This window comes from Pagrus major, chromosome 12 (assembly GCF_040436345.1).
Source record: "Pagrus major chromosome 12, Pma_NU_1.0".
In the NCBI taxonomy this organism is placed as follows: Eukaryota; Metazoa; Chordata; class Actinopteri; order Spariformes; family Sparidae; genus Pagrus; species Pagrus major.
Window position 1 is genome coordinate 6,399,972 of NC_133226.1, and position 12,283 is coordinate 6,412,254.

The 12,283-nt window shown below is 37.9% G+C and overlaps 1 protein-coding gene across 1 annotated transcript in view; it reads right to left on the reverse strand.

The window, feature by feature from the left end:
• npr2 (natriuretic peptide receptor 2) overlaps positions 1-12,283 on the reverse strand; it is a 69,445-nt gene that overhangs the window by 32,100 nt on the left and 25,062 nt on the right. Inside the window, exons 7-9 of the mRNA XM_073478557.1 lie at positions 9,884-9,968; positions 2,837-2,957; positions 87-161 (exon numbers count right to left, since the gene is read on the reverse strand). Coding sequence (XP_073334658.1) covers positions 87-161; positions 2,837-2,957; positions 9,884-9,968 — 281 coding nt within the window. The remainder of the gene's footprint in view (positions 1-86; positions 162-2,836; positions 2,958-9,883; positions 9,969-12,283) is intronic.

Below are 12,283 nucleotides of genomic sequence, written 5' to 3' on the forward strand. Positions count from 1 at the left end.
CTCCGGCTTTCTCTGCGAGTGTGCACATGTGTGGGTGGGAAAAGAGTGCGCAGGAGTTGAAAATGTCAGAACTCACTAAGCCTTACCTTAAAATAGCCCGTTTTTGCAAATAGCTGATATTTTCCATGGGCAGTTATCAAGGAGCCGTAGCTGGAGCCTCTCTGAGAAGGTGGAAGGGAGCAAGGGAGAAGAAAAAAAAGTCAGTTAGCAGGGTATGATTAGAGCAAAGAGGATTAAATGTTGGTCATTTAAGACTGTGAGAGGGTTCATCCACTGATGTTGTTATCCAAAATACATTTCTGTGTGTGTGCAACACGAAGCTGCCTTTCTCTTACATTCGAGCAAATAAAGTGTTTTCAGTTTTTATAACACCAACTCGAGTCCTTGGGCAAATGTCTGCAGTGCACAGAGAGTGAATAAAAATCAAGTGGGCGCACTGCATACAGACAGCCAGGCAGCACAGTCAACTACGCATTTATATAGAATGCAAATATTGGCAACACATGGCACACTGGAAAACACATCGGTCTGGAAAATTACTGTGTTTTCCACACACACATTATCCCGGCAATTGGAGCGAAAAGCAGTAATGAAAAAGGTGTGTGCATGTGCTTTTCATGAACGCTCGCACGTGTGGGACGAAACACAACCCCGAAGGAGATGCATTAGCCCTCAGACGACAGAACCCGATACTTGAAGAACGTGATGAAGTATTATACATGTAGGGAGCAGGGCCAGACGAGGGCTTATTTTAACAATCATTTAATATGCGTCTGCCACCGCAGAGCCAGCCACCTACAATAAAGCACCGGGAAAGCTTTCAGGAATGTGTAAACTAACAAAGGATTTGGATTCTCTCTGCGCTGCACTTTTGCTTTTTCTGAGAAGAAAAAGCCCAAAACTGATTTTTAATACACGGCTCACAGCGTGTAAACAGGCTGAAGCTCTGAACTTCACACATGCCAAATTAGCATTTTAGATTCCAAGTGGGTCCAAATTTACAATGAAGACACCTCAAGACATCTCATACTGTCATGTTTCCTGTCAGTGTTTTACTATTAAATATAATATTACTGCTGCATTAATGTGTATGTTGCATTTTACTGCTCTAGATGTTTAAAGTTGTTTCATTTTGACTACTTTATGAAGTGTTGGGTAGTTTAATCCACAGCAACGCATCATATTCTATAAAATCATCGTATGTTTGTAGCGTTGCAGTCCTGCGAGAATATCTCTTACCGTCAACTTCTCCTGAGCTCAGAAAAACAGCCTGTTTTCAGCTTTGTGATGATACATTTTTCAAGAGGGTTTTTAAATAGTTTATTCAGTTTAAGAAGGAGAATGTTCTCAGCCTATAAAGGAACATTTCATCCGTCAGCACATCCCAAACATTAACATTCAAAATCACGTCATTTGGAGAGACATAGTTTTCACTCGGAAAACCGACTCGCAAAAATAAACGTTGGCAATGTATTTTTCTGCAAACCACAGAAATGTTGAAACTTTGTTTATGTTGCGCATTTACTTTTATTTATGTTCAATTTTTAATTTTATGTTGTGACAACGTTGTGCTTATGCTTTGGTTAGGCTTAGACATAAAAACCACTTGGTTAGGGGTCAGAAAAGATCATGTTTCGGCCTAAAATATAAACACGGCTGGAAATGTTGCGACGTCTCATCAAAAATATTCAGTGGAAACATTTTGTCCAACTAGCTGTCAGGCCACCACCATCCCCTGCACCTCCTGACAAGAAAGTCAGCTCATATACATGTGCTGTCGACACATACAATAAGAAATTGTAATATGGATTAAATAGTTACTAACATGTGACTCAAATTAGTTGGTCCAAGTTTCAAGCAAGTCCCAAGACATTTTTTCTTGGGCAAGGCAAGTCAAGTAACAGGTTGTGTCAAGTCAAGTCAAATCGAGTCCTTAGTTAAGGTCGGTCACAGTCCCCAACAACACTGCAGTCTTACCTGCAGTATCCAGTCTTTAAAAAGAGAAAAGACAAGATATAAGGAGCTGTCTAATAATGAGCCAATTTATCTAACTTGTTCAAAAAGTTTATAATTAATTATTTTTTTATAATCATTAATATTTGGTGAAATAAATGTCAATGTCAAACAAAAACAAATAACTTTATAAAAGCTTATTTTTCCTAAATTCTTCTCCTTCAAAAACATTTGTAATGTTGAAAATTTTAGATATTTTATATCAAATATTTGAATTCAAAACATGTCTCAAGTCAACCCCCAAGCCTTCACCTTCCAAGTCTAAGTAGCGTCTTGAGTCATTTATTTTCTGTCAAGTCAAACTGCAAGTCATCAAAACAGTGAATCTCTGGTAGATTGAGCTGTCAGACAAATGTAGTGGGGTAAATATTTCCCTCTGAGATGGAGTGGAGTAGAAGTATAAAGTTGTAACAAATGGATATACTCAAGTAAGGTACAAGTACCTAAAATGTATATAATGTTAAGTATAATTTGCACTATCACTGTATTATACTACCAGAGAACTACCCTGTAATCAGTTGTATGTGAATGAAAGCTGTGGACCAAGTGTTGAGTCTTTCCCACTGGCAGACATGGCAATGTAAGCTGCCAGAAGAACAACAACTTGTTAATCACACTGGAGGCTGTGCCAGCATCACTGACGGAAGAAAAAGCGATATAAAGATCATAATTATGAGGAAACAATCAGGGCTGCCAGCTTCAATATGACATCATGTGGGTGTAACGTTCAGTTTTAACCCTCAGAAGCCACCTCATCCACACGTTTCGATTAGATTTTGTCTGACGCACATATCTGTGCTTACAGTTTGAGTAGATCATCTACCTGTGAGAGGGTGAGCCGACTGCCGGCTCGTTTGTGGTATTTATTGGGGCTCTCAAACTGAAGGTCCTCCCACCGAATCCTCCACAGCATTCCAGCCAGCTCCTTCTCCAGCTTCAGTTTCCTGCAAAAAGGAAGAAAAAAAACAGGTGGTGAAATCAACAGCAGCACAAAGAACAGAGGAACAATCTAAGTGGATTGGGCTGGGGTTGTTGAGGAAGCGTGAGTGGGCTGATGTTTTTACCACAAAATTGTGACTGTGGGTTTGGATCTCAACTCTCTGCATTCAGTGGTGTCCTTCTGATTTCACTTTCATTTAAAATAAATAATAGAAATCCTTCAGAGGCGAGGTGGTGTGTTGACTCATGGGTTTGTTTGGAGGAATAAGTGTGTGGCATTCAAAAAAAAAAAAAAGATTTAATCAGACTAGTCATCTTTAAAAAGAAAGAGTTAATTGCTGCATTTGTGCAGTTAAGTCTGATCTCCATCTGTGCTGGTGGTATTTCCTGAGATAGCAGCCTCACATCGGCCTGCAGAACGTCCAGCGTTCGCATGTACTGTACGTATGTTGATGCATGCAGGCTTGTGTGTTTTATTTGAATATAACTTCACTGGTCCATATGCTCTACTTATTGAACTTTGACGAAGTGGAAAATTTCTTTTTTAGGTGAAGTGTTCTTTAAATCCTGAACAAAGGGCTCATTCTTTGCTGCCCATACTGGATGTAATTCAACAGTAACAGTGCAAAGAGAAATATTGGTCGCAAGTCAAATCGACATTAAACAATTAGTTACCTTTATTTGACCCATGAACTAAACTTTTAAAATGAGGTTCTTATATCTCACTGCATGCACTGTACTTGAGCTCAAACTCTACGGAAAGCCTTATTTCTTCTATCAAAATGAAGAAAAACGATGGATGACTCATGGGTCTTTTCTTCTGTGACAAACAATGATGACCACAATGAAGATTGGTGTCCACTTCAATTCCTACTCCCACGCTCTTTATTTTTAACAAACTCACTCAGAGTGGACTCAGATGTTCTAACCTTAGTATCTTATCGCTGGTACAACTAAAAAACTCCTTAAAACTAAAAGAATGAATGGAACTAGAATAGTCAAACATCTCTACGCGATTAAGAAATAAGTTATTTAAATCTCAATTTTCACAACAGAGTTTGAGTGTACACGTAAGCATGAAACACCACAATCATAACATGCTAGTCCATCCTAGTTTGGGGCTCAAAATCTCACATAGCATGTGACTGAATACAGCTGTATCAAAACAGGTACTGTTGATCATGTTCATCATTGAATTGTACTCTTTTTTTCGTTTTCAAACAAAAAGGCCTTATCATCAAATAGTGTTGCTAAACATTAAATAAATCCCATGGTGACAAAGTTAGCAAAGCTCAATTATTGCAATGCAATATTACACAAATAGAAACAAGACCCAGTAGTCTTGTAACGCATAAAGGCAAAATTAGTGCTGTAAACTAATTCTGTAATGCCGGAAAGCTTTCAACAGTAAAGCAACATTTGGAATACAGTGACAAACTTTTATTTGTCTGTTTATTATTTTAAAAAGGTAAGTAATGGATTGCAGTGGTGGGGAAGTGATGATTGTTTATGTATCAAAGCTGCTCACCTGGTAATAATGACAAAATATGGACTGAAATGTTTGCAAACATGTTGCATTGATTTAATGGTCTGTATGTCTGGTGATAATATGACGTGGCTGTTTTATGAGGACACAGGCGCACATGATTTGATGTTTTGCAACTTTGTATGAAAGACATTTTTGTAAAGATTTAGTAGGTCAGTCTAACTTGATTTATTTAATTATTTATTTAATTATTAACGGTTTTGTATTTTAAAACCCTGTTGTGAAAATTGAGCCAAAGCAATCATAACATCATTTCACAATCTTGTTGAGTGATGACAAATGTTTTACAATTATTTATAAGCAAACTCCAGACACACTATTCAGTTTCTTTAATATTAGTCTCTTTTACATTTTTACAAGTTATAATTACAGTATGTTATATTTGGTCATGATAGGTCATGTTACATTATATTGGGTAGGTTAGAGTAAGTTACGTTACGTTACGTTACGTTATGTTACGTTACGTTACGTTACGTTACGTTACGCTACGTTACGCTACGTTACGTTACGTTACATATGCGTTTACACTTATGTGTGATGTGATGTGATCATGTTATGTTATGTTATGTTATGTTATGTTATGTTATGTTATGTTATGTTATGGATAGGATAGTATAGGTTATGTTCTGTTATTATACACAAGGTTGGATTGCAGTTATTATTAGTGTTTTATGTAATGTTACCTTGCTATATTAATATTATTATATCAGGCTGGGATCTCTTCTCTTCTGTTATGTTTGGTCATGGTGTGTTACATTAGGTTATGTTACACTATGTCACGTTATGTACCGCTATGTTATATTCCATTATATTGTATTACATATATATATAGATATATAGATATATATTCTAATATATCCTGATCAATTAATCTTCATGTTATTTCTATTTTTATTTTTTTTCAACATGTTTTGAGTGTTATTTTTAAGCATGAGTCTGACTGACAAACACTGAACACCACAGAGGGGAAGAGACATTCCAGCGAATCAACACATCTGGGCCAAATCTCAGAGGAGCTGCTGTTTCTTGACACTTGATGATTTACAGCAAAAACATTTTAAAATATAAAACTATTAGTCCACAGTTGGGAAAACCAGAGGTTTTTTTGTTGTTGATATTTGGGATGAGGGAGGAAATTCATTATTCAGTTTGAAACATGTAGAAATGAAAAACGAGCAGAGCCCATGCATTCCAGCCCAATCTAAAAGGTGTAAAACACTTCCAGATGGTGGCAGGAAATTATTGCAGCGTTCGCATATCATCATGTTTTGCCATTCCCCTGAACCATCCCAGTTGGCCTCAAAAGTGGCTCCGTTTTTTCATTTTCTTTTTACCTTTTTTTCACCAGTACAAACTCTGTAGTCAGACTGCCCAAATACTTGGGGATTCTGATGCTTGTTTGTGTCTACTAATACTCCAAGCCGTGCATATGTGCAACCATTTTGAGGGCAGGAAACACCATTAAACCACCGGTGCCCTCCACCCCCATCCACCATCAGCAAGGGGAAAAAAAGGTATTTTTCTATTTAAGGAGCCTCGTTTAGAGACCTCTGGCAGCCAGAGGGGCAAAGTGTGGGGCTCCACACTGGGCCTATTGTTTCATAAGTCCCATATGTGAATACCTCTGCTGGACCAACCCCTCCATTAAAACAACAGAGCCACTGCTGCTCTGCTCAACATCCCTTCACACTGCTGCTGCACACCAGACTCCAACATCAACTGAGAGCAGCCAACCACCTGGTTAAACCTACTGAGGGCTGCAGCACCATATTTAACATGAAAAGTAGAGATATGCGAGCATTATTTTATTTTGACAAAGTTGCACATTTACACTGAGAAAACATTTCTGTCTTAACAAGTCATTTGGTATATGTTTTATTCTTACATTATTAAAAATTAAGCAGAGTTTGTCATTGGATTTATTGTGTTTCACCTTATTTCAGGTATTTTCCAAGAAAATCTTTCTATTGTTTGTTGGAAAAATGATCCTTCGAGGTTGAGTTTGAGGCTTAATTACACATTAGGATATTCAAATGTTTTTCCTGCCGTGCATATATTTTACCATAAAAGAAAAAATACAAAGAAACAGACAGTCTATTCACAGGATGCTTTTTATTAAATTCCATAGTCACCAAATGTTACTATTGTGTACATTTTTCACAGGCAATCATGTCAAAGGAGCAAATTACCACAAAAAATATAACCAGCCACCAGTTTCTTATACAAAATATACCAATGGTTTGACAGTATAAGGCCTCCTTATTTGGAGTTTCTGAACCTTTTCTGCCCTGTGAACTATATTAAAATCTAAAAATTCCCATCACCCCCGTATAAAATCTTTTTTTATATGAATTAATAAAAAACACATAAGCAGCAGCAAATACAAAATGGTTAGACATAATCATATATTTTCTATTTAATTTTTGCGATTAAAAAATATTTAAAATAAATATTCATATAACATTCTTATAAATCGCAACCCCCTGTATGTATACCAAGCGACCCCAAGGTTGAGAATTGATCTGAGAATAACTTCTAACAGTGACTAAACTCCAAAGTGTTTTAAGTGTTTTAGTGGTGTTTTTGTAGGCCAAGTAGTGAACATGGAGGCCTCTCAGCAGCTCGATGATCTTAAAGACGGCTGTGAACAGCTGTCCGTCTCTCCATCCATCAGCATAGCTCCACTGGTGTCTGCCAAAACAGGAAGTGATTTGTTAGTCTTCTCAACCAAACAGAGCCGACACACAAAAACATCAGACATCTTCTGATTTTTATGCTTTTAAAATGCACAGGAGTTTTACGTTTACAGCTTCATGGCCTGGGAGCACATGAAGTCCACTTAAAATCCAATAAAAGACTGACATGTTAAGGTCTGTGCAAAATAGCTTTCCATATATAAAAGTGTCATTTATCGATCTAGATATAGTTGGACTACTAGAGCAAAGAGAGCAAAACTGTGGGTCAGGACCAAAAGGACATCCCTGTCTGGTTCCCATAACAGAAACACTTTATGGACACTTATGTCCATAAATCCCCCAATGTTACACTTGGATCCCAGATTTTAAAAGAAGAACTCCAAGGAAAGACTTACTGGCGTAGAATCCAGGAAAACTAGCTCGTTAGTTAGGAAATCCATGTTGTGCTTGCTGAACTGTAAGCTGGAAAAAGAGAAAAAAAGATGTGAAAGTTGTCAGCGTTAAGCTCACACTCGGCATCTAATTATCTGGTGCTTATTTGATTATCGAACATGATCAACTCAGAATCAGGTTCAGTGGATTTACCTCAAGTGGATAGATGCTCCTCCGTCTTTCTTCCACCATCCCTCTGATTAAAATCCATTCTGATTGGCTGGTGATTAACACTTGTTTGTGTTAGTCAGTATTAGAGAAGTGATCAGATTTACCCATGTGATTTGTTTGTTAGTCGGAGCTGTGTGGTGACGTATAAATCAGCTCCTCTCTACGTGTGTTTATCAGTCGTGAACACAATTAACGGCCTACGTACGGACACCTTTGAAGAAGTGATGGAAAGGGGAAAAATAGAAACATTCATTTTCTTTCATTACATGCAGATTTTACCCGTGACATTACCCAGAATTTAGCAATCCTTCCAGTAGCTTAATTGCAGAGGGCATGCATGATTAACTTCTTGTTTAATTAAAAGAGGCTCAATCTAACACTCAGAATGATTCCCATGAGCATGTAGATTGTGCCACTTGGGACACCGTAACAATTTCATTTGAATATGTTTTTACAGCTGAATGCCGAGCACAAAGTTATAACCATTAGACATGTGGCAGGCAATTATTTTATCACAAAGATACACAACTGCACAGCGGCTGCCATTAACACTAACAACTATTTAATTACATGAAGTCAGTACCATTTACTTTTAGCTAAACAATCTTGATCACACATGTAGTGCACCAACTGGGTATTTAACATGTTAATGCCACCTGTGTTATAACCTGATGATTTTCATGTTATTCGATTCTTGATGGGCTACACTGTCAAACAACTCCCCCTAATTACAGTGACTAATTTCTGTCTGTTGTTGACTCATAAATGGTTTGTTTTTTTAAATGAGTAAAAAGAAATCTGACAGAAAACTGCAAGATTATTTTAACCTGTTTTGACTGTAACTCAATTTGTTTCCAAGGCCACAGCCCCCATAACAAAATGTCTGACTAAGCACCAAAACACTTTGCATTATATTACATTTGTTAATTGTTCAGTTAGGTTTCTGTTTAACATTTATCTCACTGCAACATAAAATGTAGAATAATGGAATTAAAACAAATTGACTAAACGGTCTAAATTAATTCTCAACCGCTCTACCACTGGGAGGAAAAATACATTTTCAAGTCCATTTTTGCTTGTAATTTCATAATGTAAGTATGAATAAAATGCCTAATTTCTCAGAGACAATAGTGAGAACATGACCTCAGTGTTCCTAGCCATGGTCAAGTGAAATAAATATAACTTTTTTCACCCAAAAGCACAAATTTGCTTTTTAAGCAACCCTCAGTTTGATAAGGAAAAACTCTGCCTTTGCCAAAAAACTTAAATGGGGAAAAGGAACGAAAAGTCAAGTCAGTAGATGGAAATTAGCGGGTGACAGGGGGGTCCGGAACCCTTTCCTGGGAAAGACAGAGAGTTGTTCCCCGCAAGAGCCTTTATCAATTTGTTTTTGAAGTTTTTAAAGATTGGCTCCTTCCTTCATTTGCCTCACAGTGGTTTGGTCCACTACACCAAGCACACACATTAGCGCTTGGCACGAGTGTGCAGCAGTCTTTGAGGCAGATTAAAAATGACTTTTTTTTTGCTGTGTAAAAGTGTGTTCAGTCAGATTTTGCAGTGTAAAAAATACAGCTGGACATCGCTGCATTCTACCAACAGGTTTTTAAAAGTCAAAAGACTTATGACAGCCTGCAAACAAACATGTAATCATTTGAGAGAAGCACAAAAATAACCTCGACTGGTATTTTCCATCTTACATCATGTGTGAATTATTAAAGTCGGTGGCATTTAGCTTTAATCCAGCACAAAGAAAACAAACTTAATGAACACGCTAATGATCATTAAGTGAAAATTGCAGTACGGGTTGTTGGGGCTGGTATATGAGCTCACTTGGCAGCTCAAACACACTGAACCGCTGCTTTAACACTGTCACCTGCTGAGCTGTTGCTGTGGCAACAATTGTGTAAATACCACACTGGCACCTATAGCAGCACAGCCCATTAATCCTGTTACAAACATGTCTCTCTCTCTCTCTTTTTCTTACTTTCTCTCTTTGAGAGGAATAAAAAAATCATCTCCAGATTTCTAAGGTTTGAGTTAAAAGCAGCACAAACAGGAAGCAGCAGCTGGATGCAATCAAACTCACCTGTAAATGAGGAAGCTGGAGATACCGAAAATGATGAGCGCTAAGCCGGATCCCACAGCTACAATACCGAGAACTGGCAGATGACCTGGAAACAGGAGAAGGATTCAACGCTCAGTTGTCTCTCATATGTTCAACAGATGTCCACATTCATGTCTTTGAAAGGGGGAAAAAAAGGCACTGTGTTGTAAAAAACACAGCTGTGACTTCCTGAAATGCAGCCACGCTGCTTTAGCAATCTGTCAACCACAAACGGTTTCACACAATTACACAGCTTCGCCTTTCCTGATTTATATTTAACACCCTAATGGAGACTAATTATACCACCTGCTGTAAATCACAGGATAAGCTGATACTCATCATCAGGAAAAATCATTTCTCTCACTAATTAACAGCAGGAGATGTTTCACTTCATCGCTTTCATGAAAGAGTGAGCTGAAGATGTAACACCAACTCGCATATTTGGGGTTTTCTTTGAATTGTGTGCAGATGTGTAAATCTTTTTATCTCTGTAAAATACAAATAATAAAGACCATTAAATGTGCCAATATCTCATCTTCTACAGTATGTGGTCTTTAGTCATGCTGACAAAAAATTACTTTTATGTTTGTGTTCTCTTACCTTCATATACAGTCGAAAAACTACTACGACTACTACTAGGAATAATTTAACACTAATTTGCACTGGTTTGCTGTTATTCCAAAAATGAGATGAAGATTGAGATCAACTGCAGTATAAACACAGCTGGAGTTGTGATACATTTAGCCTAGCTTAGCAAAAAGTGACTGGAGGCAAGGGCGAGCACTCAGTCTGGCTCTACCCAGAGGGAAACAAGAGTCTGCAGCCATGCTAGTAGCTTTATGAGGCGGCAACTAGACACAGCAGTGAGCTAATTGTTAGAGGTGCAAAATGTAAGAACTGGCAACCTGTTGAATTTGCACTCAAAACAAACAGGGCAGCATAACAGAGTAACTGCTAACTGCTGCTAACTGTAGCAGCTGTTAGCTAGTTAGCTCAGTTAGCCATGCATCTAGTGGTCCAGACTGGGAGCTTGGAGCATCGGGGGAGTGTAGGTGTTTAAACCACTAGCACAGGAATGTTGGAGAGGAACGGGTGGTTTTTAGCTGGTTAGCGTGCTAACTTCAGCAGATATCGCTACAACACAATAGGCTACATAGATTTCGTAACATCAAAACTGTCACGTCTTCACATTCTGCTGATATTTTTTGGTTATTTTTTAATGTTTTCAACTAAATATCTTACATATTGTATCTTTAATGTGAGCAATGAAAATGCTAACATGTCGATGTTTAGCAGATATAGTGTTTAGTTCAAAGTCACCAAGTTATTAAGTTATTACAAATCATCCTGAGGGGAACATAAATGTGAGCCAACAGCTAATGACAACGTGCATTTAAGACTGGACCAAAGTGGTTGACCAACTAAAATTGTCCTTAATTTGCAGACATTGCCTCACTGCTAACATGACTAAAAAAATACACCTCCCAACACCTCTAAAGCTGTCATTATCTGTATACTAAATCCATATCGGCTGCTTAGTAAGATGGCTGCGAAGTAAGAGACCACTGTTCCAGATCGTGTCTCAACATTCGTACGAGCAAACCACTGGATATTCTTATGGAGATGTTGGGACAATTTCCGGCCAGGTTTTTTGACCAGTGTGAACAAATAAGGCAGACACCAGATGAAGACGATGTAAGAAATATCATGAGCTGGCCACTTTTTTTTTAATATCCTGTGACATGAGTAAAAAAATGTCAGAATATTGTAATTCATGCTTTACTTGCTTGTTTTTGACTACAGTAATTGCACTCCAATTCATGCTATTCATTCATTTCACTGATTTTGATCTCATGGTACAAACATCAGAGTTGAACAGCATAGAGTATGTTGCATTCTCCATTTCTATACTCTGTAGCTGAGATACTGCTGTCATTGTGCTTCGTGTGGCCACACATGTTGTTAATCCTCAATATGTTTCATCAAATTCCTGAGCGCTCATTGTCCTTGTTGCTGAAAGCGACACTGGAGAAGGCGACATCCAGGCTCCCAACTCAAATTATTTGCGGATGGCTCCAGATTTGAAATGGAGTCAGATTTATTGCTCCTCCGCTCATTATCCTTCCTTCACCCTCCTTCACCCCAAAATACATGTATAATTGCAGTGGTTTTCCTCCACAGTTTGTCATCTGTGACATTTGCCTCTGAGACTGTCACTCTGTTCATACAACTAAGACCATTTCCAGCACTTTTCTTTCAGGCTGCTTGTTATTCAAGCAAATGTTTCACTACACTGAAATGAAATTAAAGAAAAAACAACACATTTATCATCGCAGCATCAATGAAAATATCAGAGGCCCTGTGGAGAAAACATCAGTAATA